This window comes from Tribolium castaneum, chromosome 1 (assembly GCF_031307605.1).
Source record: "Tribolium castaneum strain GA2 chromosome 1, icTriCast1.1, whole genome shotgun sequence".
NCBI classification, from domain to species: Eukaryota; Metazoa; Arthropoda; class Insecta; order Coleoptera; family Tenebrionidae; genus Tribolium; species Tribolium castaneum.
In genome coordinates this window covers 11,495,246-11,522,089 of record NC_087394.1, presented here as the reverse complement: position 1 = coordinate 11,522,089, position 26,844 = coordinate 11,495,246, and the positions used below count along the sequence as shown (strand labels likewise).

The 26,844-nt window shown below is 28.6% G+C and overlaps 2 protein-coding genes, 1 long non-coding RNA gene and 1 other non-coding gene across 5 annotated transcripts in view; 3 read left to right on the top strand and 1 right to left on the bottom strand.

Moving 5' to 3' along the window:
- LOC656926 (par-1 protein kinase) overlaps positions 1-1,133 on the bottom strand; it is a 53,553-nt gene extending 52,420 nt beyond the window's left edge. Inside the window, exon 1 of one of the 2 annotated variants that reach the window (XM_008193090.3) lies at positions 996-1,133. The gene's annotated coding sequence lies outside the window, so the exon portion shown is untranslated. The remainder of the gene's footprint in view (positions 1-995) is intronic. The other variant, XM_015978430.2, reaches the window with a different exon arrangement.
- Positions 1,134-4,948: 3,815 nt separating this feature from the next.
- On the top strand, positions 4,949-5,979 carry LOC103312448 (uncharacterized). The gene is made up of 2 exons (XR_010335359.1): positions 4,949-5,081; positions 5,139-5,979. It is a non-coding gene; the product is annotated as an uncharacterized LOC103312448 (transcript).
- Positions 5,980-9,055: 3,076 nt separating this feature from the next.
- Positions 9,056-20,943, top strand: LOC100141538 (uncharacterized protein). Its single transcript, XM_008193093.3, has 3 exons — positions 9,056-9,486; positions 13,882-14,105; positions 16,176-20,943. The coding sequence occupies exons 1-3, from the start codon at positions 9,441-9,443 to the stop codon at positions 16,758-16,760; spliced, it is 855 nt and encodes a 284-aa protein (XP_008191315.2). The 5' UTR covers positions 9,056-9,440; the 3' UTR covers positions 16,761-20,943.
- On the top strand, positions 9,525-10,671 carry LOC135266339 (uncharacterized). The gene is made up of 2 exons (XR_010334323.1): positions 9,525-10,243; positions 10,292-10,671. It is a non-coding gene; the product is annotated as an uncharacterized LOC135266339 (long non-coding RNA).
- Positions 20,944-26,844: the final 5,901 nt, after the last annotated feature.

Genomic DNA, 26,844 nt, shown 5'->3' with positions numbered 1-26,844 from the left:
TAATGAAAATGATCGTAAAAAACTTAGTTAAAACAAAGGTTACGAAGAGTTTTGTCAACTGAACAACTAAAATCGATCCGTGGAACACCCCTTAAGCAATTTATAAATAAAATTATAAATAAAATTTCGAAGAACATGAATACGGTGGAAAACAGTTTTGTTACACTGCGAATTCAAAAAATTGATTAAAAACTAAATACAAAAGGGAGGAACAAAGAAGATGAAAAGAATTACATTGATGAGAAAAAATTGAGTCAGCTGTTTGGAAGATATGTCAAAATAATCAATTTACGACTGGCTAGAAAAGCAAAAGTGGGTGAAACAGATTAGAATAATTGAATTGGAAGAAGTGTGCATTTCGAAAGAACAACCGAACCAGAAAGTAAGGAAAAACCTCCGTTGGCAAAACAAGTAAAAATGCGATGAAGTTGAAAGTTTGATTGAAATTATTGACCTCAAGCAATGTCTTGGATTGGTGATGATGAGTCATTTGAGAGTCGAGAGATACCTACGTTAAAAAGAAGAGCCAAACACCTTTAAAGAGTGATTATAACCGACTTCCGGTGATAGTTAAGCCACAGACCGTCGAACGTAAAAATCTTGATAAAAAAACGAGTCCACGACCCCAAATAAATGGAAACAAATAATTTGCAAAAGTAATATTTTCTTACAAATACGAAAGTCAAAGGTCTGCCTAATAAGGCTAACAGTTGGGGCAGGCAAAAATGACCCTAAACGCCTCGCAGAAACGGCACAATTTCTAACCAAAAACGCAACACAAACAAACAACCCCATCCCCAAATTGGGGGCCTACGCCCCCGAGCCGGGCTCGAGCACAATCGGGGGGCTTTTCAGTGATTTTCTTCGATTTGCGGATGGAGTGAAAGCTATGACAGGGACACACTTTCCGACCATAACTTGGGCATTTCACGGCGATTTTTAGCCGCAGCTCAATCACACACAATGCACGAAATGGTCCTAATTTTAAAACTCACCCATAAAATAACCCTGGTCACTTTAAAATCCCATAAAACCAACACACACCTCAAAAAGCATACTTTTAGAATTTTACAAGATGGCTGGGAGACTGAACGTATACATGCCAACTAGCTACGACGCGACGCCCAGCGCACCATCTACCCAACCTGCGCGAAAATTCGCAGACGTAGCGCGGGGATTGAACGAAATTACCGTGACGTCATTGGCAAGGTGACTGGTTGTGCGCATGTGCCAGAGTGTAGCTGTATTTTCACTTCAGGGGTAATCAAACAGTGGCATTCTCGCATTCTTCCTTCGAATTATTTGCTTTCAACGGTTTATTTACTGCAGTGAATGAATATAAATAAATTTTCATCGATTTATAGTAGCACGATTTTCTTGCATTTTTTCATTCATATTTAGTCAAGCTATTCCGGACTTCCCCCACACGATGAACCACAGAATAACTTCCGTAAGCTATTATCATAAAAAAAGAAATTAGTCAAACGCTAATTTATTAAGTAATTAACAACGAAGTGACGACACGGGAAATAATTGCAAACGCCTGCATCTATTGTTTAGCTGCACGATTAAAAAATGTTTTATTAGCAAAAAATTGGAAATAATACTATACAGTATGTTTTATACAATTTTAACGACTGCGCCTAATACACAATGATCACAAGACACGGGAAACAAAAAATACTTTTTAGGTATTTATTTTTGTAAACTCTTAATAGACATTCTCAAACTACATGCAGTAAAACCTCTCAACATCGGACACCTATGGGAGGCAAAAATTTTAATATACTTTCGGTTCACTTTCATAAAATCCATTGTGGTGGAATTGACTAACCTGTTACCATGACAACTCATATAAAAGTTAATGCCAAGAGTACCCAATTGCCACCATAATGATTTTTATGAAAGTGAACCAAATGTAGGTTTTGTTACGTTCCTACAAAAATGTCTGTTGTGAAAAGGTGTCCGTTATTCGGAGGTTTCACTCTTTGGAAAAATTGCACCATTTTTAGTAAAAAAAATATGAAATAAGAAATATTTATTTTTTCACTTTAACACTTTTAAATTATTTCTGACCATTTCTGACGCTACTTGAATATAAAATTAGAATGACTTCATAAACAACCATTTTGGAACAGTCTGTATTTTTTTGCTGTATTTCAAAAGAAATAATCACACAGTCATTGAGAATGACCTTATGTTTTGTTCTCTACAAGATCTATTTTGTAACTTTTTAAAGGGTGGTAGTTAAACTTTAACACACGTTTGGCTATTTCATTGGTTATTGCCATAGCAAAAACAATTAACTACTATAAGTTTGAAATAAGTTTGAAAGGTTTTATTACAGTTCTAATGAATCTAAAGTTTAGAATTTTTGTACAATCCCTTGTAGTTATAGTAAAAATAAATTAAATATTATTATTGAGTCGCAAAAAACTGTTTTATTTTAATTATTTCTTATAACAACCTGTTGTTTTGTACAAAAATTATATAAAAAAAAAATTCGTTGCCTTTAAAAAAGCTCTCAAAAAAGTTTATTTGTTGTGTAACTTATATTGAACTGTAACCAAATTCTAATTCGCGATTAATTTGAAATGGAAGCATAATTCAAATTAGTTTAAATTAGCAATTAATTAATTCTTGTAGAGTCATTTTGTAAAAAAACGTCAGAGCAAACTTTTAAGTAACGCACAAAGTTCATATATTTGTAATGAATTATTTTTCAAAAAAATACTCAAACAGGTCGATTTAATTTTTTTAAATGCTATATTTTGAGACCATAGTTTTTAGAGTAATGATAATGACATCATTTATATTTTTTTATGACAACTGACATTTTTGATTAGTATTTTACATACATATTTTTTCTTTCTGGTGAGTATAAAAAAACTAAAAAAAATAAAGCAAAAGAAGTTATAAAAAATAATGAAAGTATGATTCAAAGAGTTTTAACTTTTTGTTCTTGTTTTATTTAATACGAAATATTTTTTTTTATTATTTCTTGTATTTAGGTGTCATATTGAATGTTTTCTAATTATACAATTATACAAAAATATTTATAAAACAATTGCCGCTTAGGACACAAGTCATCACAGACAAAAAAGTCCGTTATGTTTAATTGTCAATATTATTTTATTTTATTAGATTATTTTTTTAATGATCTAATCATTAATAAGTATTTTAAATTTTTTTCAGTCTTATTTAAAAAAATTATTTGGTAAAATGCGACGTTAGCGTTTATAATGTTTTGGAAAACTAATACTTTTTAAAACAGAGTAAACAAATATGTCTGTTGTCATTTAAAAAAATAAGAATGAAGTCACAACTCGAAAACGACGTTACAGATGTCATTATTACGTCAAAATGTAGCTCTTAAGATAATAAAATTGACTTGTCTCAGCATTTTTTTTTGGAAAATGATTAGTAACAAAGACATGAAAAATTTTGTGAGTTAATATTATAAGAACAAAGTACTTGATAGTAAACGATAATTTTTGTATAATAAATAGTTTTTTAAAATATACTAAAAATGTACTTTCAACTAGCATCTAGTATACCAAGATTTCGTACAATTTGCCTGTTTTTAAAAAAGACAAATTAAAAAAAAATTAAAAATTTAATATAGGCAACACAATATACACAACAGTCTTTATAAAACATAACGTGTTGCTTTCTTAAAATTAGATTCACATAAACACGATTTAAAAAAATTCAAACTAATTTCGTTCATAATTTTAGCGAATAACAAAAATTGTGTATTTTAGGTCAATATTCTATATTTCTAAATTAAATAAAAATCAAAATAACAAAAAACAATACAAAAACAAAAAATCGTGCTTTACAACGAGTGACCTAATTAAATATATTTGTTAAAATATACTTACCCAAATTTCTTTTTCTAATTTCGGTGTGGTGTGTGGTTGAAAGGTCACAAACTTGAAACACCCGCTAAATATTAGTTCGCTCCAAAACCGCTTGGAGTTCCAAAAAGTTAGGGTTTTTATATCGGTGAAGATAGCACCAAAAATGGTGCCGGCACGAACATTATAGTGGACCAAAGGGCGTAATTTCCTGCAAAAATAAAAAAAATTGGAGGATATAAAGGTAGTGAAAAAAATGAAGTTTACAAAATAAAGAAATTTTATAAAAATTAAAAAATTCGTTAAGGTTCCAAGGGGTGTTTGTTCGAACAAGATTTTTTTAAAGTCGAAGGCCTTATCACAGGGCTTAATTTTTTGCAAAAATAAAGAAAGTTTCAAGATATAAAAAAAGTGAAAAAAATAAAGTTTGCAAAATAAAGAAACTTTATAAAAATTAAAAAAATTAGTTAAAATTACAAGGTTTGTTTGTCCGAACAAGATTTTTTTACAGTCGAAGGCCCTATCAAAGGGCTTAAGTTTCTGCAAAAATAAAAAAAATGCAAGATATAAAGTAGGTGAAAAAAAATTAAGTTTGCGAAATCGGGAAATTTTAAAGAATCTTAAAAAATTCATTAGGGTTCCAAGGGGTGTTTGTCCGATTATGATTTTTTTACAATCAAAAACCTTATCAAAGGACTTAATTTCCTGCAAAAATAAAAAAAGTTTCAGGATATAAAAGAAGTGAAAAAAAAAAGTTTGCAAAACAGAGAAACTTGATAACAATTTAAAAAATTTGTTAAGATCCAAAGATTTTTTTACAGTTGAAGGCCCTATCAAAAGGCTTAATTTCCTGCAAAAATAAAGAAAATTGCAGGATATAAAGGGATGAAAAAAATCAGTTTGTATTGCTTGAATATGAGAACAAAAAATGCAGAAATTAAATGCAGTTAAGTTTTAATTTGTAATAGAACACATTAGAATGGTCAGGAGATGTTCTACAAATGTGATATGCAACTGTTTTTATAATGATTTACGAAATGGTCTAGCTCCATACGCGCAGCGATTGTCTGGTCGACTGTAATGTTCATAGGGATTTTGGGTTTCGCACTTCTTGAATCAATTTGGCGCGAGTTATTTGTTGGGTTAGGTTAGGAGACGTTCAACTACTTATTTTAATTATAATTTGTTTGTGAAAAATGAGCCCAAAAAGTAAAAGTAAAAGTAAAACGGAAAAGTTGCCTTTTCCGTTTTAATTGGCTTTGTAATTCGATTTTGTAGAAAAAACCATGAAGGACTCTGAGAGAGAAGAAATACTTTACGACGCACTGCTCCAGAAGTGTTTGAAACAAAACGCCAATGATGCACCAGTCGATTTTGATGATATGTCCGACACCGAGTTGTGCGATAAGCATTATTCTAATAAAGTAAAAACCTCCAATCTTACATCTGAGGAAAAAAAGTTGGTTGAGAAGTTTGAAGTCTCTTTGAAGAGTACTCTACACCGGTGTTGTTTGAGACGCGAAAAGGCGAAAATTCGGTGCTTTTCTAAGCTATTTCGCATGTTTGATGCGGAATATAAAATGGAGTTAAGACGCTTGTTGTCCTTTGCGAGTCCAGAGGAAATTGAACAATATGTAAAACTTTGTGTAATCCCTGATGATACCGTTATAGACTTGATAGAAAATAAAATACAGAGTAAGCTCAAGGAATGTCTTGTAGAGCGTGAGAAGTTAATACGAAATTCGAACACATCCAGAACCTGTGAAATTCAGACTATGAAAGAATGGAATATTTTGTTACAGGCTGTTCAAGAAGACGAGCTGGTTGTTTATGCCCTCCATGTACTAAAAGAGGCTGGTTACTAATTTATTAATACTAATTGTTGAGACACTTAATTTATTATCAGTTATTTGTATATTTGTTTATTTATTTGCCTTTTTTGCAAATTGAGGGCACAAACACAGGGGTATTTTTCTTCATTTTCACTTTTTGGTTAAATAGGTACTTGATGAAAATTTTCGGGAAGATCACGTTATTTTGATTTTCTCATTTAAGTAACTTTTTTTGTTGTATAATTTTATTATTACTTATCAAAAATAAATTGTATTTTCTTTTCAAAGTAATTGATTTTTTTTTTAATTTTTTTATTATTAAAATTATTATTTTTTAGAAAAATTATTATGCTGATTGCAAAAATACATTGATCAGAAATGGTTGTTCATAATAATTTAAACGTAGTGCGCTGCTTAATTTAAGTTGTGAATGCGGCAAAATACTAATCTAAAAACGAAAGAATACACAACAAAAATCACGGTTTTCTTTTTTTTGCTTTTGTTAGGAAATAACTTACAGCTTTAAACTAATTAAAATTAAACACAAAAAACTTTATATTTGCTGCTTCAAAACTAAAAGTTATTTCTTATAAATTATTCATGTACTTCAAAGAATTAATAACTAATGTATATCTCATGTCAGTTCATAGTAGAATTTTGCAACAGTTTAACACAGAATTCTTTTCTTTTTTAGAAACTCTCAGTTTGTGCTTTATTTTTCACTCCGAAAAATTTAAATAAGCTAATGCAATTCTACTATGAACTGAAATGGGATATAATCTGTAGTTTCAGTGAGAGATCTAATCATTAATAAGTACATATATTTTACATTTTTATAAAAAAAATAATTCGGTAAAATGTAACGTTGGCATTTCTATAATTCACATTAAAATTAACATATTAGCTATTTCAAAACTATAAAAACGCCAACGTCGCATTTTGCTGATTATTTTTTTTAAATAAGATCAATAAAAATGTAAAATAATTATTAATGAAAGTATAAATTACATTAGCTATTATTTTTTTGAAGTGCATTAATAGTTTTTATAGTTTTGAAACAGCTAATACGTATTTCTGATACACCCTCTCTCTATATACAGTTTTTTTTATTAGTATACATTAGTATACAGTTATGCAGGGATCTAACATTACAAAGGCTTTAATATCCAAAAATAAAGTACAAACAACAAAATGAATATAATTAAATAACGGATCAAAACAAGAAAAGTAAAGATCTTGGTGTTTTTTGGATAACACATTATTATTTAACTATCACTATGAAAATATTATCGCAAAAGCTAATTTCTTGGTTGTATCCAAATACTTTCAGAATGGTGAAGGTTAAGCTGTTGGTTGAAAGTTTTTCTCTCGATATACGTTAAGATATTTAAATACATTTTTACAAAATTTATGCCCACCAATTTTTTTTTTTTGTAAAAATTGAATCAATGTAAATTTATATATTTTTTTTAAATAAAACTCTCTATATTGGTGTAGTTTTTTTGCTCAGTTTTTGAAAATTTGAAATTATTGGATTTCATGCACTGACAAATTTAAGAATTATAAGAAAACTACAACATGAAATACAACTTCCTTGTTTCACTTTTCGAGAATTTTCCTATCACATTTTATTAAATATCAATAATTTATTTATTATTATTTAAAAAGCATTTTGTTTATTAAGTTTTTGTATTAAGTATTTATTAAAAAAATAAGATTAAAGTTTTTTTAGTGTAGTAATAAATAAAATAATAAGAATAAAAATAATTCTAATTATCAGTTTCAAACCTGTACAAGGTAATGTTAAGAATGTATTATTGACATTGTCTTGGAGACAATATTAGGTATGCAAATTTAATGAGAAAGATTATCATTTCTTTGAAGCTGATCTAAGTACACATTTTTTTAATATAAAACTTACAATTATTGGGATAAAGCATTTTAGTTTTTTATTTAATTAGGAACTTTTTATTTCTGGTAAATAAAACTCAATATAAAACACGTACGTTTGTAACTTTGTCATTGAAAAATAATTAAGCTCTTAATATTTTTTTCATACAGTGTGGGATTTCTAACTGGAATAAAATTCATAACTTGGAAATAGGCAATTTTTTTAAATTCCAGAAACAGATCGTTTTTTGTTTTTTCTTGCCCACCATTTGGTGGACATGGTTTTTGTTTATTTGCTGTCAAAACTGCACAGCCACCTCCAACTTTTTTTTTTCAAATGTAACGGTATGTCGTGTGACACCTCATGTAAAAGAGCACTTCGAAACATTACAAGGCACTATTTGTTTTCTGAATATTGTCAATGCCCAAATAATAAAAAAATTAAAACAGTGTGGAATTATTGACTAAAATAAAACATGTAACTTGCAAATAAGCGATTTTTGTAAAAAATCTTGAAACAGGTCCATTTTTTATTTTCTTTGTACATCATTTGGTGCATGCGGTTTTTGTTTATGTGTTTTCAAAAATGCCCAGCCACCTCTAACTTTTTTTTCAAAAGTAACGGTATGTCAAGTGTCACCTCATGTGAAAGAGCACCTTACAAGGAATACAACGCACTCTTTGTTTTCTGAATATTTCCAAAGCCTATGTGATAAAAAAATTAGAACCAATTTTTATAATTTGAAATTAGGCAAATCACACTAGAAATGTTGCAAAATGTTAGAAATTCATGCTACTATCGTTATGTTATTTCCCAGGAGTTGAACGGTGCCCATTTTGAACAATTGTTGCATTAAATAATGTCCAACTTATATAATTGGTTTTTATTTTTTTATCACGAAGGCTTTGAAAAAATTCAAAAAACAAATAATACGTTGTAATGCTTGCGAAAAGGGCTTTCATACGAAGTGACACTTGACATACCATTACAATTGAAGAAAAAGTTAGAGGTGGCTGTGCATTTCTGACAACAGATAAACAAAAACCATTTTCACCAAAAAGTAGGCAAGGAAAAATAAAAATTGACTTGTTTTGGGAATTTTCACCCAAATCAGCTAAATCAAAGTTATGAATTTTATTCCAGTTAAAAATTCCACGCTCTATAGGTATTAAACAAAGTGGTAGCCATAACATAAAATAATCATATTTTTGTTCCCTTTTTTTTATTTTATCTACTTTTAAAATACCCTATATTTTGTCCAAATTTGCGTATTTTTCAACCAGTTTGACGAAATTTACTAAATACATCATGTTTATATGATGATAAATATTTATTTTCTAGATAAAAATTCAAAAATAAAGCAAAACCTAATATAATTTCTTGGATAACGAGTAATCAACGCTAATAAATAATGTAGCGCGTTTTACAGCCATCAGTTAACTTTATCATTGCTCCTTTAATTAAATAGAGTAGGTAGGTAAATTACTTTGAATGTTATAATAGCTTGAACTACACACCAAGTAATGTAATAACAAGTTACACCCACACAGGAACAAAAAAGAAGATGACAAATCGATTTTTCTGACGTTGTAACTTATAATATACCAAACTTCTTATCATTAATTTTCCTTCTACGTGATATTGTTGCTAAGGTTAAAGGTAATCTCGATAGTGTAGTACAGGATGAAATTCTATCAATGAATTCACCCACGTTGTCTTTACCTTCGCATGCGCCCCTTTATTGATGAGGATTTTGCTTCTGCGTAAGTACGTTTAGAATGGAATTATAGTCTTCAAATTGAAGGATTACTGGAACAGTCTAAGCTCGTAGATGGTGAAAAGTGCAACTAGACCAATATGGCTCAACAAGAAATGGCTGTTCATTTAAAATATTTCTTAATTTGTAAGTACTCCAATTCTAAAAATCACTCTTTTTTATTGTGACACAAAAATTAAAAAATAGCTATTTATGTAATAAGTACATAATGCAGGTCTTTATTGGACGAGCCCTAAGTTTATGGACGAGCGAGCTTGCGAGCGAGTCTCATAAATAGGACAAGTCCAAAAAGCCTAATTATGTACGAATTGCATACAAAGCTTTATGTTCGACTGCCGAAATTGGTTTATTAATGAATTTAATAAACTTCAATAAATTAATAAATTTTAATGAAACGCACCAAGTGTGCTTTTTCGGTTGTTTGGTTACGGAATTGTTTATTATTTTTGTGATGTGAAAATTGTGTTTGAAAGCAAAATGCAAACGTGCAGTTCAAATAAAGAAGAAACTTGCAGCGAAATATCAAATATTGCTGCTGATGCGAAAGATTCTCTGTTACCATCAAAATCCAAGCATTTGTACGAAGAAACATATAATGTAGACGTCAAGAGCTAGTGACATTAACGACAACATGTGTTCAAGACTGCAAAACCCATTTTTTAATTAAGCTGGAAGACACCAAAACCAAAGTGGATCGATGTTTTATAATAACAGCAGGTAAACTCAAAAATGTTAATCTACTTGAACTTGTCAGAAGATATATGGAAATTCGACCCACCAAGACACCGCACAACAGATTTTTTATCAACTACACCAAGGAAAAATGTACCATTCAACCAGTTGGAATCCACAAAATTGGGGGTGTGCCTGCTATAGTGGCCAAGTATTTGGGTCTTGAAAATGCTTCTTCATATACAGGTCACTGCTTCAGACGTAGCTCAGCTTCTCTTCTGGCAAATGCAGGGGCCACTATGGAAAGGATAAAAAGACACGGAGGTTGGCGTTCAACTACAGTGGCAGAAGGTTATATCGAAGAATGTGAAAATACTAAAATTAAGGTTGCAAACTTGATCTTGGGTGAAGAACCATTGGCCTGCAATAGCATTTCTTCGGAAAATCACGAAAAATTTACAAGTTTGCGTGGAACCGAGGAAGTTGTAGGAATGAATATTTGTGGCAACAATAATAGTGTTATAAATGTAAATCATTATTACAACAAGCAATAGTATGTTTATATGGTTACAATGTTACAAAGTTGATATGTATGTATTATTATAACTTCAAATAAATTTTGACATTTCTGAAAATAAAGCTACTTTATTTTACTAGTACCATAAAGAAGTACTTTATGGCCGCATAATTATATTATAAACATTACTTTATAACTCAGTCGTACATAAAATATTTTAAACGTATTTTTCTAAGGCATTCACCACTTTGTTTGGATTGATTCTCGTAACAAATCTAGTATTAAAAGTGGAAACAATTAAATTTTCAGGCCCTAGTCTTTTCAATGCCTTTTATTTTAATTAATTAATTACTATACTTTGTTAGTTTTATAGGGGATGATTCACTTGTCCTAATTTCATCGTTTTAATGATAAAAATTAGTCCTTGTAGTTTTATACACTTGATGTATTGTTGTCCTTATGCTTATTGTAAAAATATGCTAACAAAATATTTAGGATCTTTGAAGACACAGATTTTTCGTGTCCTTATTGCATTGCAAAATTAAAGTCAATCATTGGTTGCAGTTATACAAATAAGTAGATGGAAAAATTGTTCTTAATGCTCTTGGTGACCCATCCTTTATCATCCGTTATAAAATATAAAAGTTCCGGAGCAAAGTGGTAATAATTTAATACGTAGCCTCTAGTTTTAAAGTAATTGGGAAAGTGCTATCTTTGAAAAATACCAAATTCCAACCAAAATTTTTTACTGTTTGTTTTAAATAATCGGGGTTCATTAGCTAATTTTATTACTAATTGTTTACTGTAAAATATGCCATATTTGTTGTTTTGTCTTTTGAAAATTTGCTTTGAATGAAAAAATTCTACCAGGTTTTTTTGGAGTAAAGAAATGTTTAAGAAAAACTAAAAAATACAAAAATTCTATCGGAAAATGTTTGAAATATCTAAGGAATAAAACTGTGGAAAATAAAAAAACTTTTTAGTTTTGAATTTTTTTTTGTTTCATGTTTCAATCTTTACAATAATTGTAAAATTAAAAGGTTTACAAACAGAAGTACCTATACAGGGTGAGCCCTTTAAAGTACATTTTTACTGTCTGCTAAATACAAATAATCACACAGAAATGGGCGTTTGCCATTAAATATATTGCTCTATGTATGTGATTTTTTTTCAGAATTTTATACAATTTATTAATATTAATTAATTAATTTAAGTCACTGAAATGGAATTATGAAATAAATTATGATGAAATGTTTTTACGAGTAAATGACAACTCAATTTAATGACATACTAAGAAATAATTAATTACTAATAAAACTATTTTGAATTAAGTTGCTTTACTTGGCAAATGTTAAACTAATGGCGAATTAGAACTAAATATGAGCTACGCAACGAATTAACTTTTTTGGGGGGCTTACCTGGGAGCTAGCAATGTTTTTTTTAAATAATGTTTGTTTCGGAATATCATTAGAAATAAAAATAATTCTACCTCTCTTCCAAAATAAATGTCCAGTTTTACTTTAAAAGTTATATCACTTATTTTGGAACATAGGTAGTATAAAGAAAGAAATAGAGTATTTATGAACAAACGCTCATTTTTGATATACAGTTAAAAACATAGATACTTTTAACAGACTAACCCTATACAGGGTGTCCGTTTTTTGAGCTTCACCATGGGAATCTCAGTTATTATAAGAGATACACGTTCGGTTAAATTAGGGCAAAATTGCGCATTTTTATGCTGAACAATTATCTGAAAGAAAATTTGATGTGTCATTTTTAGTTTTTGTTTTTTTTGCGAAGAGTGCTTTGGAAAAAACGACAACAATTTAGTTTTTAAACAAACTAGATTTTGGATGTTAAATTGATTTTGGATCTGAAAGGTTCACAATTCCTCTAAGCTCTAAGCTTACTTATATTAAAAACTAAACGACATGATAAGATAGAAGTTAAAAAGATATTTTTTTTCCTTAAATTTAATCAGCATGTAAGATTCAATCATATCATGTAATCTCTTGTAATCAGGAACAAAAAAACTTTTCAAAAATACAAGTAGGTATCAAAAATGGCGTTCGTAGGAAAAACCAGATTTGAGTGTTGTAACTCTGATATTAAGAACGCTTTGGAAAAGGCAATGACAGATTTAAAATGTCCTGAAGAATGTCCTACTTAAAAACGTGTAGCTCTTTTGGTTTTCGCTTAAAAAGATAAAAACACAAACTACAAATTTTTTATTTTTTTCAGTAATTGAAAAACTAAAAGGGACATCAAATTTTCTTTCAGATAATTATTCAGCATAAAAATTCTCAATTTAATTTAATTGACCTTGTATCTCTTATAACTGAGATCTCTATTGTGGTACTCGAAAAACAGACACCCTGTATAACGATACGATAAACTTTAGAGTTCATTTATTGAAAGAATAATTACCTATGTTCAAAACCGTATTCCGCTAACAAACAAATCTTTGCTGTTATAAAAGTTACACACTAGTTACTTTGATTTTTCAAGTGCCGTAATTTTTGAATAAAAGTTTTGGTAGATTTTAATAAAGTTGTTTGTTTTTTTACAGTAAATTATTTGTTTAGCCATAGTAAGAAAAAGTTTAAAGCTACGTCTATCTTTTATTATTACAAGTAGAAGCATTTACTTGACTTTACTACCTGTGCTCAACAATTACGATGAGTTGAGGTATTTTTATGTCCAGTGAGCTAAATTTTCCTCAAAAATTGTCTTTTAAATCTTTTGTCTTTTTTTCAGTTTTATTTCTTTGATTCTCTATTAAAAAAAAAACAAAAAATATCGTATCATATACGAGGTGTCTTAAAATTAGCGAATTCCGAGTTCAGAGCGTTGTAAAAAATCGCTTTAGTAGTCCAAATAATAGGAAAGAAATAAAGATTTGGGGCTTCCACACAAAGATACATTGGTTTGAAGGTGCACTTTGAATTGCGTTTCTTCAAATGCAGGCTAAAAAATTCAGTGTTGATTGTGGAAAATAATAGTGTAAAACTATTTATTGATAAATTAGCTTTATTTTGGTAAAAAAAAATAATTTTCTTGAAAATGAAACGGAAAATTACAAAAATTTAAGATTTTTTTTACTCTAGAATGAAGCTAATTTTTTACAGCATAAAAAACAAAAAACACTGAAACTTTTAGCCTGCATTTGAAAAAACACAATTCAAAAAGTAAATTTCAAGCCAGTGCATCTTTGTGGGAAGCCTCAAATCTTTTTTTTATATTTGGGCTACTGAAGTAATTGTTTACAATGCCCTGAACTCAGAATTCGCCAATTTTGAGACACTCTGTAAGTTTTTCTAATTTGCCAGATGCAACGATTTCGTCACTGGTGTCGGCAATAACTCTTCCAAATCAAATCACACCTAGACCGCGTCATACAAAATTCAGTTCCTCAACTACAGAACCTGGAAGTGGTTCTTTGGCAACACCATCTAGTACGGCCTCTAAAGACAATTCAGGGGCCGCCATTTACCGATATAATGGAAATGGCGGAACCACCTGTATTTTACTAAAGACTGATGCCGTAGTTGAGGTAAGTTTCTCAGCTTTTTTTTTATAGCAGATGTTAAACTACAGGGTGTTCTGTCTAAATACCACACTAGATGTATCGGTAATTCTAATAACGATAGTCATCTGAATTTTTTTATACAACCATAATCTCTTAGGTCCTGCTCAAGGAAAATATTTTCAAGATGGTGACACTTTCGGTTATACCGGAAGTCGCTATCAACTTTCTTATTTTAAATGGAAAACTATGTTTTTAATGCGTTTTTGGATTACTAGGGTTATTTAAAGGTAGTTTTATAAGCTTTCTCTATACCTAAATTTAACCGTTTACGAAATATTTAGGGTTTTTAATTTTTTTTTGAATTTGCACCTTCCAGTTCAAAAATCGATAACTTTGCCATTTTTAAAAATTTGGAAATTTTTTTTAGCTCATTTGAAAGAGGAAGCTTAGATCTTTTCTTTGGTGTTTTCAAATTTCTAAAAAAGAATAACAAATCCCAACTGTTTAAAGTTAAGTTTGCAGAACTTTAAGCACCCACAACTAAATTTTTTCAAATGCAATGGCACAAGTTTTAATTCATTAAATCGTAGAGAATTTAATTCTGCATCGATCTGTATTAGCATTTCCTATACCTATATTTAATAATTTTCAAGTTACAGTAACTTTTTGTTGAGATTGTCTATTCTTATACTTTGCCATAGAAACAACAGAAAAAATGTAAAAAATTAAAGTTTTTTTAAACCGTTATTCAATAAATTTATTTTGTTTTCACAAGACAAACAACACATTTTTAAACAGATTTTATCGTCTGTTTGATTAGAAATGTTTTGATGGCAAACTCTGCAAAAAGCTGTGGTTAGTAAGAAATTTTCTATGTCAAAAAAACCAACATAACTTGAAAATTACTATAGATAGGTATAGGGAATGCTAATACAGATCGATGCAGAAAAAACATCTTCTCCATCTAGTAAAATTAAAATTAGGACATCCCATTTGAAAAAATTAAATTATAGGTACTTGAAGTTATCCAAATTTAACCTTAAAAATTTTTGGGTTTATTACGTTCTTTTGCAATTTTGAACACTGTGGAGAACTGATATAGGCTTTCTCTTTTAATTCTCCAAATATGATTTTGAAATCTCTAAAATTAAGAGAGTTACCGATTTTTTAAGTGACACGTGCAAATCCAAAAATTTACAAAAAATCTTAAATATTTCGAAAACGGTTAAACTTAGGTAAAGGGAAAGCTGATAAAAACGGCCTTAAAATAACTCAGTTAATCAAAAAACAGAGTGAAAAACATAACTTTCCATTTAAAATAACAAAGTTGGTAACGACTTCCGTTATAACCGGAAATGTCGCCATCTTGAAAATATTTTTATTGGGTAGAACTCAACGGACTAGCTGAGTTTCAACTTCCAAATAAATATCTTTATTAGAACATTCAATATGGGGTTCAATATTATTATTATTATTATTATTATTATTATTTCTATTAATATTACTATTATTATTATTAAATACCGATCATAACTTTCTTATATAGTGAATGTTTTTATACCAGCTTAGCCGAAAGTGCTTAACATTAGACAATTTCTTGCATAAAAATTAGAAAATAACTTACTTTGACTGAGAACCTAGATTATAAATGATCATTTTTATAGAAATGTAAAAACGTTCATATAACACTCATATAAGCTTTATTCTTGCTCAGAAAAATTAAGCCTCTAGTTTTAAAAACAATATATTATAATAATAACAATTATTGTTTTTACTAATATTATTATTATTTTTATAAAATTTGTAATGATTAATATTTGTATTACTTTTACTTCTATTATTACTATTATTATTAAATACCGATCATTGCATTCCTATACTGAATGTTCATATACCAGTTTAGAGAAAAGTGCTTAACATTAAACAATTTCTTGCCTAAAAACTATAAAATGGCTTACATTCTAATGTGGGGTTTAGACGGAACAGCCTGTATATTTCTTTATTAACTCTTCCGAGTAGATAAAATAAAATAGCATTTTAAAAATCTCTTTATAGTCTTGCATAAAATAGCTATTTTCCAAACGTTTGTCGTAGGTTAAATTTTTGTTGCACAACCTAGAAGAGCAAGCCGATTCCTTCATCCCTGACAAGGCTTTAGTTGACGGAAACTGCAAAAAAGAGGACACTTCCTTCATGACCATCTCATGGTCAGGCTACAATCTATTGTTAAACTTTGCCAAAACTCCCGGAGGTGAACGCTGGTACATTGAAAACGTCGAACTGACCGTCAATCCGGATTTGCCCCAATTTAAGAGCATCCAAACCCATGGCAACCCTATCAAGCTCTACCACAAGGAAATGCTGATTCCTACCCCAGTCGGTAAATCGTACGCTTGTCAGGAGGTTGATATCGAGCTGCAGACGGACGAAGAAGACAATCCGCCTGCAGGTCTCCGTGGAACGCTTCTCCTAAGACTCCTGCAGCTGCAGCCCTTTATGTACAAAGGTAACGATTTCGGGCCCACTTTTGAATGCAAACCCCAACGAACATATCGTGATGAAACTGCACCCATTGCTGTTGGGTCCACTCTAGCGATAGCTGTTTTGATGACGGTGACGGGGTATGGGATTTTTAGATACTTTAAGATTAAAAATGTGCAGTACAACACTATGGAGTAAATTTTTATTGTTGAAGTTTATTGTTGTTCCAAAATTGCTTGTTTTGTTGCACCATTGCAAATTACAAATAGATAAGCAATAGTCTCAAAAAGCTTCTTCACGTAAATTCCATTGGGCGGTTTACTAGCAATGGTGTGAGGTTTATGTTGGTTAAAGTGGAAAATTTTAAATGAGTGGGACATGTAACATGTGGTACTTAATTTTTTTTTTCATTATTTTACGGAATATACACGTTTAAAATCCACAAAACTAAGTCGAAATTTGTGGTATTTTACTCCCTTTAGTTCATTTTTGTGCGGAATTGCATCAAAAACCTTTTCAAATCTTTTAGCTGGAAAATCAGTAAATAAGGTCGAAATCGATTTAATTTAGTTAATTTGCTCGATTTTGAACAAGAAATTTATTGTACAAAAGCATATGTTTTTTGAGGTCAATACGTAATTTTTTCTATTAATTTTATCAGCGTCAACACTGGCTGGAAAATTTCAATTTTTCATTCAACTTTATTTTGCAAGATCATGCCAAAGGTTTTTTGATTTGTGTTACTGTATTTAGCTCATTTTTGAGCGAAGTTTATTCAAAATAAGCCGTATTACTATAAAGTTCGATCGAATAATGTATAATTTTTATATTTTTTAAGTAAGTTATATTATACAGACTGAACTAAAAGTAACGTACAAAATTTATATTTTTGTTTAGTCATTTTTCAATGAATCCTCGAACTATTTCTATTTTTTAATTTTTTATTTTTTTCCATTTTTTTATATGCCACATTCTAATACCATACTGACATTTATGACGTCATTTTTAGTTTTTGTAAATGTCAAAATTTATTTTTGATTAACGTTTTAGATCGTTATCTTTCCGGTAAGTTCAAAAAGTTCAAAGAAATAAATCAAAAAAAAAATAAAAAAGTTGATACAAAAAGCTCTTCTTGCTTTATTTTATAATTTATAAGGGATGATTGTTTTTTGTTAATTTTTTTAGGTTTAGGTTTTATAGGTTTTAAGTGATGCATGCTAATTATTTAAAAAAATTAAAAAAAACATTTGCATTGCTTTAAAAAAACATATAAAAACAATTGCTTATAAACAACTTATAAAGTAAGGTGAGCAGAAAAAGATACATCCTTTTATCTTTTATATAATTAATTGTACAGAATTTTTTATTTTTTAACTTATTTTTCTTTTTATTGTCAGTAAGATAATAAATATGTGTACTTTCTAAAACAGAACAAAAATATGGTTGCCATTTAATAAAGTTAAAAATGATGTTTCAACTCAAAAATAAATGACATCACAAATGTTACTATAAGATAAATAAAAAAATTATATAATTTATAATAATAAAATCGACCTGTTCGAGGATTTTTTTAAGTGAATATTAATAAAGATGTGAATTTTGTGTTACTTTTGGCTTAGTCTGTATTTCTCAGTTTCTTGTGAGAAACAAAGCGAAAAATCGTTTAATTCAATCGAACAAAACATATATTTTTTTTCCTTTTCAGAATGTTTTTATATGGTTTACATCCAGTAAAGAAATTGTCTCTTAAATTTGTGTAAAAATAAACCAAAATTTTATTAAATTGAACCAAAAATTGTGTGAATTCGGCATTTTTCTAATTTTCATACATGTTTTTAACATAAAATAATAAAGTTTTTTTTTAAAGGATTTTGCTAAAAGTATAGAAAATGGCATTATTTCAACCATCTTTCAGCAAATAATTTTAATCATAAGTAATGTTATTTATGCCTTTCTTGAGCATTTAAGGATGCTTTAGAGCTAAAATTTCAGTCTTTTTCTCTACATTTGGATAGAAGAGACCAAAAAATTATCAATTTTAATCCAAAGTGCTTTATATTTTTCAGAAACGCAAAATATCGTTAAAAACCAACTGAAGCGTCACCCAATTATACTAAAATAGCCTTCTTCGACTCTTGATGAAGTAAAAATTAAGTTTTTTATCGAAAAACTTATCAAAACGCACCGAAAATTACAAAATAACTGGAAATTGCTGATAGTTTTACTCGTTTCTGAGTAATATTTTAACAAAATAAGCCGAAAAAACTCTATTTTTGATCGAATCACGTTCAGTTTTTGGGTTAAAAATTTTAGCTTTAGGTAGCAAACCGAAAAAATTCAAAATTAAGTCGAAAATTACAAGATTTTTGCTTTTTTAAGTGTTTCAGTAAATCAGCCAGAAATGGAAATGTTTTTTCAAAAAAAAAAAACAAAAAACTAAGAACTAATACAATTAAATCAGAATAAATTATAATTAATGCTTTTTTCGAAAACTTTCGCTAAATTGCCTGACGAATTGATCGAAACCAATAAATTTTATCTTATTTCAGTCAATTTAGTCCATTTTTAAACCTGAAACTCACTTATTTTGTAAGAAAATAAATAAAAAATAACATTAATCTGATGTTTACAAACGTTTACCTAAATAAACCGAGCTGAAAAATCACCTAAGAATTTGTCAACTTCAGAAAATAACATTTTTCAATTTTTGCGTTATAATTAGCAAGTTTTTAATGCATAAAAGTGAAAATAAGCCAAAAATTCGTCCAAAAATTTATGAATGAAAGTTTTAAAAACGGAATTCCTCTTGTACGACTGTCATAATTATTTTATTGTAGTCATTTTTTGTCGTAATGTTTGGGCAATTCCGGTATTTATAATTTTTCGAAAAAAGAAATTTAATTATTTGACTAACAGTTAGAAAAAAAACAGAGAGCACCACTTAATGTTTCGCTCATTGGGAATTTTCGCTACTTCATATTTGTTGGTCAATTGAAAAAATTACTACGCATATCTATAAACATAAAACGTAATATGTATTAATAAGACAATTTTTGAAAAGCTGATTATTATAGATACTATGTATGTATATATCATTACTATGTAAGTATTTCAGGTACCATATCATAAATTTTCTATGATATTTATTTAAAAAAATATATTTGTCGATTATAAATAACATGTAAGTGAAGTTCATTATTCTCAATTTTAATGAGATGTTGTAATTAGACTGAGTGTTCGCTTGCTAGAATATACAATTTATTGTTATTGTTTTTTTTAATTTAATTTTTTAACAGAAAAATTTTGCGAAAAGATATCAAATCAGATGTGATAGATGGTAGTTAAATTTTGGCAAGGTAATTTTTTTCAATTTCAAACAATTTATATAATAATGCTGTTTTTAGGCGTATAGCAAGTAACAAGTGATTCACGCAAGATGACGCCCCTAGAAGTATGCAATACTTAATACATTGTGTTGCGTACAATTTTTGGACGTCATCTTACGTAAGTCAGCTTGTATTTCAATATTTACAACAGTTTCACCAAATGTTAAACGTAATCAAGAAGCAGAGATAAACCGGAGGAAGAGAAAACAAAGAGTTGATCATTTTTTGTACTGCTCTTTTCTCCCAGTTATCTCTGTATGTGTAAATGGTAACACACGTTCAGGATGATGTTTAAACTCCTGTCTCAAGTATACTTAGGATGTACATAATGTTAGGACAAAATTAATGCAAATTAAACGACTTGTTGTGAATCGTTTCGACGATAGTTTATAAAAATTAAAAAATGACTGTGTGTTTTAAGGATTTTTTATGAGTGATATATTAATCAAAAAATTCTTTAATAAACCTCCTAACTAAACCAACTAAATAAATTAAATATTAAACCGGAAAAGAAACAAGTTAAAACATTAAGAACAGACAACCACCAAATTACATTTATTATAATTAGTGATACTTTGATAAGTAATTGTGATCCAAGTAACTGTATTTATATGAAATATTTGGTAGTAGTGGTTATGTACATTTGAGTAACAAGTTTTGTGATGTCTGATTTGTTCGAAATATAGATCAGCTTTAGTGTCTTAGTTAAAGTTTTGATTAACAAATTTCACTGTAAATACTATTATGTAAAAGTTTAATAACGTAAGGAGACAAAATTTTTATGGAATAATTTATTTTTATTGAAGTGAAAAATTTATTAAAATTAAATTGTTCCATAAATAATTTTGGGAAATTGCCATGGTCTGTCTTCCATAAAATAAAATAAACTAAATGTGTAGTTTATGTGCTTGTGTACATTGACACAGTAATGTTAACATAAAATTATCCAATTATTGATATTATAAGTATTTAGAAATAAATGATATTGAATTAAAGACTTTCATTAATTTATTACCTATCCTTACTTTTTTTTTTACTCACAGAATTTGAATCTAATTTAAGATCAGAATTTACGCAAAGTAAGTACAAACGTACGTGGTTATTTATACAAATTTTACCTAAAAATTTTAAATTTTGTAACTAGTACATGGTTGTGTATAGTTGGCTGCCTGCCATTAGGCTAGCTTGAAAATAATAAAGCCTACAGGGGATAAACGAAAAGAAAAATATTTTATTCAAGAATTTGAATTAATATGGTCATCTGGTAGAAAAAATTGAAAATTATTGATTGTGGACCCATTAAAAAAAACAACAAAATCAATTATTATTATACATTTTTCGTTTTTGATTTTTCTTTACTTTTTTTAGATGATAAAGATAACCGAAATTTTGTTTATGCTGTTTATTATTTATTATTTAGTCAAAGAAACGACTATAAACTGCTACTCGTAAATACAGTTTAAAAGTGAACCAAAAAATTTGTACACGTATAAAATTATAAAAAATATAACACTCCTTGTCTTTCCCCAATATTTTCCAACTGGATTTTTTATTTGTTTTTGGAAAATACATTTAAAAAGAACTCTGTATAATTAATAAAAAGGTGACTTAGATAAATGATAAGCTTTACAAAAATTGCGTGTTGCGTTTTATTTTTCTAATATCCTTTTCTTACCGAAATCAGCTCATTTATTTTAGAAGGCATTAATCGTAAAAATGACTAATTACTAATTAGTCAAGCAATTTACGATTATTTTCACTTCTGGCGTCTGAAAACAAAAATCAATTGGTTTTCGTGAAAGTTAGTAATAAAAATAAAAATCAAGATAAACACCAATTTAAAATCAGATTTAAATTTAATTTAATTTAATCTAATTTTAATTTAAGATCAGATTATCTAATCAGTTTAATCTAACCGATGTCTGTTATGTTTGAAATTAATGCTACAAAGTTTCGGGACTGATTTGAGTGCAGGATTATGAAGTAAACAAGTTGTTTATTGTCATCGTTCATTGTTCTGAAATTTTTTTGTATCTATCTTGGCTGTTTCGCACCCTATTATTTTTTTTTAATATTTTAAAAGTTTATAGATCTTTACAGTGCTTTATACATAGTTTGAAAATTTAGTTCGTATTTTAAATTCAAACAACGTATTGAGCAAAATTTTTAAACTAAAAAACACGTGTTATCTTTTTTTTCTAACTCTAACTTTTTATGAGAGATTACAACAGTTCAAAAAACTACTAACACTTCCAACCTCTAACCCAAAAAATGTTAAAAAATGGGGCAGTTTACTGGAATTGTCAACAGTTGGTTTTGTATCTAATTTTAATTTTTCTAGTAACTTGAAAATGACAAATCAAATGTTACTTGAATTGTATGGGGACATGCACTTTATGAAGCTATAAAATAAATTGTTAATAGCAACTTATTTATGCTTATTTTTACACAAGAAGAAGAAGAAAAAACATAAGTTTAAATGAACCATAGAAATAGTATAAATTGTTAGTGTTGGAAAAAATAAATAATATGTTCAATCAAAAAATAATAATAGTACGTTTATAGAACAATTTTTCAACTAGGTAATTAGATTATGAATTAACAAAGGGTTGATTTTCAGAAAGCAAGTTAAAATTTAATTCAGGATTCGTTGCCGTGAATAAAATCTGTGTAAAACGGTTCTTAATCTTGTAAATAAGGCCAATGTTTTCAATACATAAGATCAAATCAAGAAGTACATTCTAAACTATTATGAAACTACATAATTTTTTTAAAAATTATCTATTTTCTTTCTTTAAAGATTAATTTAATTAAACCAGCGCATTTTGCACTATTAAATAATTGTCTATAACAATGTAACAAATTTTATAAGAATTGGATAAGTAGTTTTAAAGATAAGAAATGTAATCTGAATTTTTGGGGTAACTTTTGGTGACTAATAATTCCCTAAAAAACTTTTTAAAATAAAACTAAAGCAATTGAGTAAATGAGGAATCAAAGCAAAATAACCAAAAACTCATTAATTTTTGAGCTTATTTCGCAAATCAATTACTCTAAACTAAGAAGAGTGAAGATAGCACTGGCATTGTTGTAATCTTTTTTGCTAGATATATGTTGTTTATAAGCGATAAACTGATTTATTTTGTAAAATTTCGTCAAAAAATTACTAAATTACATAAAAAAATTGACAGAGTGATTTGACTGATTTCATTTCAGATCACGCTAAAAAATTATCCAAAGATGTAGAAAATCATCTAATACGACAAAAATGTTTCAACGAATGTTTAAAATAAGGCTATTTTAATATTTCATTCATTATGATTCGTTTTACAGTGAGAAACTGTATTTTATATTTCTATTTTCTACGAAATTTGTCTCAAAAAGTCACAGCAAAAAGCCGAAAAAAGACTACTAGCTTCTTTTTTTAGTATTTAAACACATTTTTAATTTAAAAACGCACTTTTTTCTCAAATTTTACTCAAATAATTAACATCAAGAATCACCTTGTGAATTACTTTACACATATTAATAGCATTTTTATAAGCTTTCTAATGATATGCAGTTTGTATAACAAATTTGAAATATTTTTTAGTGTTCAACAAATCGTTTTCTTTTTTTATTTATTTTATTATTAATTCTTGTTGAGCAGAATTCATTTATGTATCAAGTAATTATTAGGTTACTAATGTAATTAGTTACATTAGTACATATCAAAAAATAAATTACCATTTTTTGACTTATCAGAATCTATGGTAACAAATTTTCTTATAATAAAATCATTTTTTTGAAAAATCTCGAAAAATATTTTAAATTTTTTATACAAACCCCATACCGTTAGAAAGCTTATCAATTCTTTTGATACATGAAAAAAAACAGGGTGGTCTTATTATAAAAATGAGTTATTCAACTTTTTACACTCTGTATATTATCTGCGTGGTTTAACTAAAATTTGTCTATTTGCTAAAACTACAAGGTACTCTGAATTTATTTGTTGCAAATTTGCAGGAAATTATTCATAGGCGACTTCGTAATGATTTTTTAAAAATGGGTCTTACTTACTTTTGTAAAATTGCTTTAAAAATAATAATAATAATAGAAACACTTTATTTGTAAAAAAAATAGGCGGAGTTCAGATAAATATCAAGTTGCTGTTCTCTGCTTTTACACTCAAACCTTATATGAGAAGAAAAATACATCAAGTGAACAAAAAGAGAATGAAAAAGAAAATAAATTAAAGAAGAAGAAAAGAAGAAGAAGAAAACAAAGAAGTACAAAATAACCAGAAGATTCTTATGACCGATTCTGTTGATCAGAGGAGCTTGTGAAACATTGCACACTTGGAACTTAAAAAATAACTAAAAATTAGTTATTAAAAATTTTTTCTCACAAAATTTTACTCAAATAGTTAACAGTTAACAGATTTTCGTTATTAGTAGTACTATAAAAATTACGTTGTTTTAATTCTATTAAGAATTCAACGTCAAAAAACGCATTTGTTTTTTGCCTGTGTTTCTCATTTCTGGAAATAGGTTTGGACGTGTTATACAGAGTGATTATTAAAAAAACCTTAGTTCTTACTTGTTCCATTAATTAATTAATTAATTTATTTCTTAGTAAGAGATAATGTAAAAATTATTATACCGGGTGATTGGTTTCAATTCTGAACACCACATATAAAATTTTCGTAATATTTCTATAACATTATCTTACATGTGGTGTTTGGTATCAAAACCGATCACCCGGTATATAAGCTGAATGAGCGACCCTTTTGAATCACCATGTAGGTAAAACTATTGATTTCAAAGTAGATACAGGTAGGAGTTTAATGTTTTCGCACGTTTTTTCAATTGCCTATTTAACTTCTGTCAAAGCATTTTGTGTTTGCTTAATTAAAAGAAATATTTATTAGCATTATTGGAATTCTTCACGTTTCTTAAAAGGGCAGTCGACGAACGCAATAATAAATAACAAGCAGCCGACTGATTTAATAACAAGGTGGTGCAAAAGCCGTAACGTCCTTAAGGAATTTATCATAAGGATCAGATTTCTCTACAGCTCCGGCGAAGGACCAGAGTGTCATATTACGAAACAAATCAAAACCCACCGGAGAAAGAAAGAACATAAAGACTGGTCGAAAAGCCAAACTAGCGAGACGCTCTGTTAAGATTTTTTACACTCATTTGATGTTTTCGTAGAATTTGCATTTTAATTAGGAGAATCTGAGACGAAAAGTGCAGCAGCAGCAGCAGCAACACACAAGTGTTGGACTGAACAAGGGACTGTAAAAGGCAAACAAATTTGGATATAGAGTGCAACAACGAGTCCAGATTTGCGACACTATTACACGCTGACAATGAACGTTTCAGGTTACAGGATTACGTCGAGGGCTCTTGCCGCTTGCATCTGTGTTCTGGTCGTCTGCAACGAAGAAGGATAGTGAGATAACAAAATAGATGGGGATCCCGACTGAATTGTACAAATCTGTCATAATGGGCGTGGTAATTCCAGTTGTTGAAAGATCAAAAGGACTTATTCATGTCGTTTGGCAGCTACTGGTGTTGTTATCTCATCTCGGGGAGAAGATTTTATTGACCTTAAAAACTTGATGCAATTCGTACATAACTCGAAAATAATAAAAAAATAATCGCGAAACTTTTGTAAATCAATTATCTCGTCGAACAACGTTGAATTTATTACGAAATATTTTTCATTTCAAATACATTTTTTAAACAATTTTACCTCATGGAATTTTTTCTTTGTTCACTCGGAACTAAAAAACCAAAAATTCTCACAAAAATATACAAGGTGTATCAGAAATACATGTCTTAATTTTAACAGATAACAGAACTCATCAAATAAAACATGTTTTCTATTTAAAATTTTTCAATAAAAAATTCGCAAATGTACTTAAAATTTGAAAAAAGATAACATACTAAACGTGTACCCGCCTATAAATACAAAAATAAGGGAGCCGAACTATTTTCGTTATGATAGAAACGGACAATTTAAACAATTTATTATTAATTATTAAACACTGAGCGACTTGTTTGCACAAAAGATAGGAGGAAAACAGTGAAAATTGTAAAGGAAAATTTTGCAAAATGTTATACAGGGTGCTCAATAACTGGCGCACCAACTCAGTGGTACGTTATTGAGAAGCAAGTGCAGATTATGGGAAAAATGTTGAAAAAATCCCTAAAGTCATATTTTAAAAAATCTGGAACTACAAACTTATTGTGTTAACTTCTTTAGTTTTTATTATTTTTTTATGTTTTTATGTTTCATACTAGGTAATCGTATCGTAACAAAACAATGAATAATTATTTTAAAATTTACTATCAGATTTTAGCAGTTTTTTTAATTTAAAAACATTAAAATTCATCTAAAAAATCACAATGTGTAGATGTGCCAACACTGGGAATTATTTCCTAGGAAACCGTTTCAAAAATAATTTATTTTTATTGTTGATCAAATTCTATTGCGATCATGACTGTTAGACAACGTTGCCACATATCATTTATCTAAAATCCGTTATTTATCAATAACTTTTATACAAAGAATTTTTTTACTATTTTTACCTTTATATGTAACCAGTTCTCTACCACACACCATTGAGTTGGTGCGCCAGTTTTTGAGCACGCTGTATAGAAAAGTTGTTGTATTTGATGAGTTTTATTACGTGTTAAAATTAACACAGGTATTTCTGATACACCCTGCATATGAAATTATTGGAGTGTTTTTATTGATCTAATTCTAATAAAGACTGAAACCTGAAAATTGGTTTCGCGATGTTTTAACAATTATACAATGTCTTAGCGAGTTTGTCTTTCAACCAAATTGAATTTTTATATTTTACGAAATATTGTTTTTGTTATTCACTTCTTGATAGAAATGTA

Bases quoted from the DNA above. Each gene is read 5' to 3' on its own strand.
- LOC100141538 (XM_008193093.3), top strand. From the start codon at position 9,441: ATGGCTCAACAAGAAATGGCTGTTCATTTAAAATATTTCTTAATTT. The intron at 9,487-13,881 runs GTAAGTACTCCA...CTAATTTGCCAG, and splicing joins TTTAAAATATTTCTTAATTT to ATGCAACGATTTCGTCACTG. The intron at 14,106-16,175 runs GTAAGTTTCTCA...CGTTTGTCGTAG, and splicing joins AGACTGATGCCGTAGTTGAG to GTTAAATTTTTGTTGCACAA.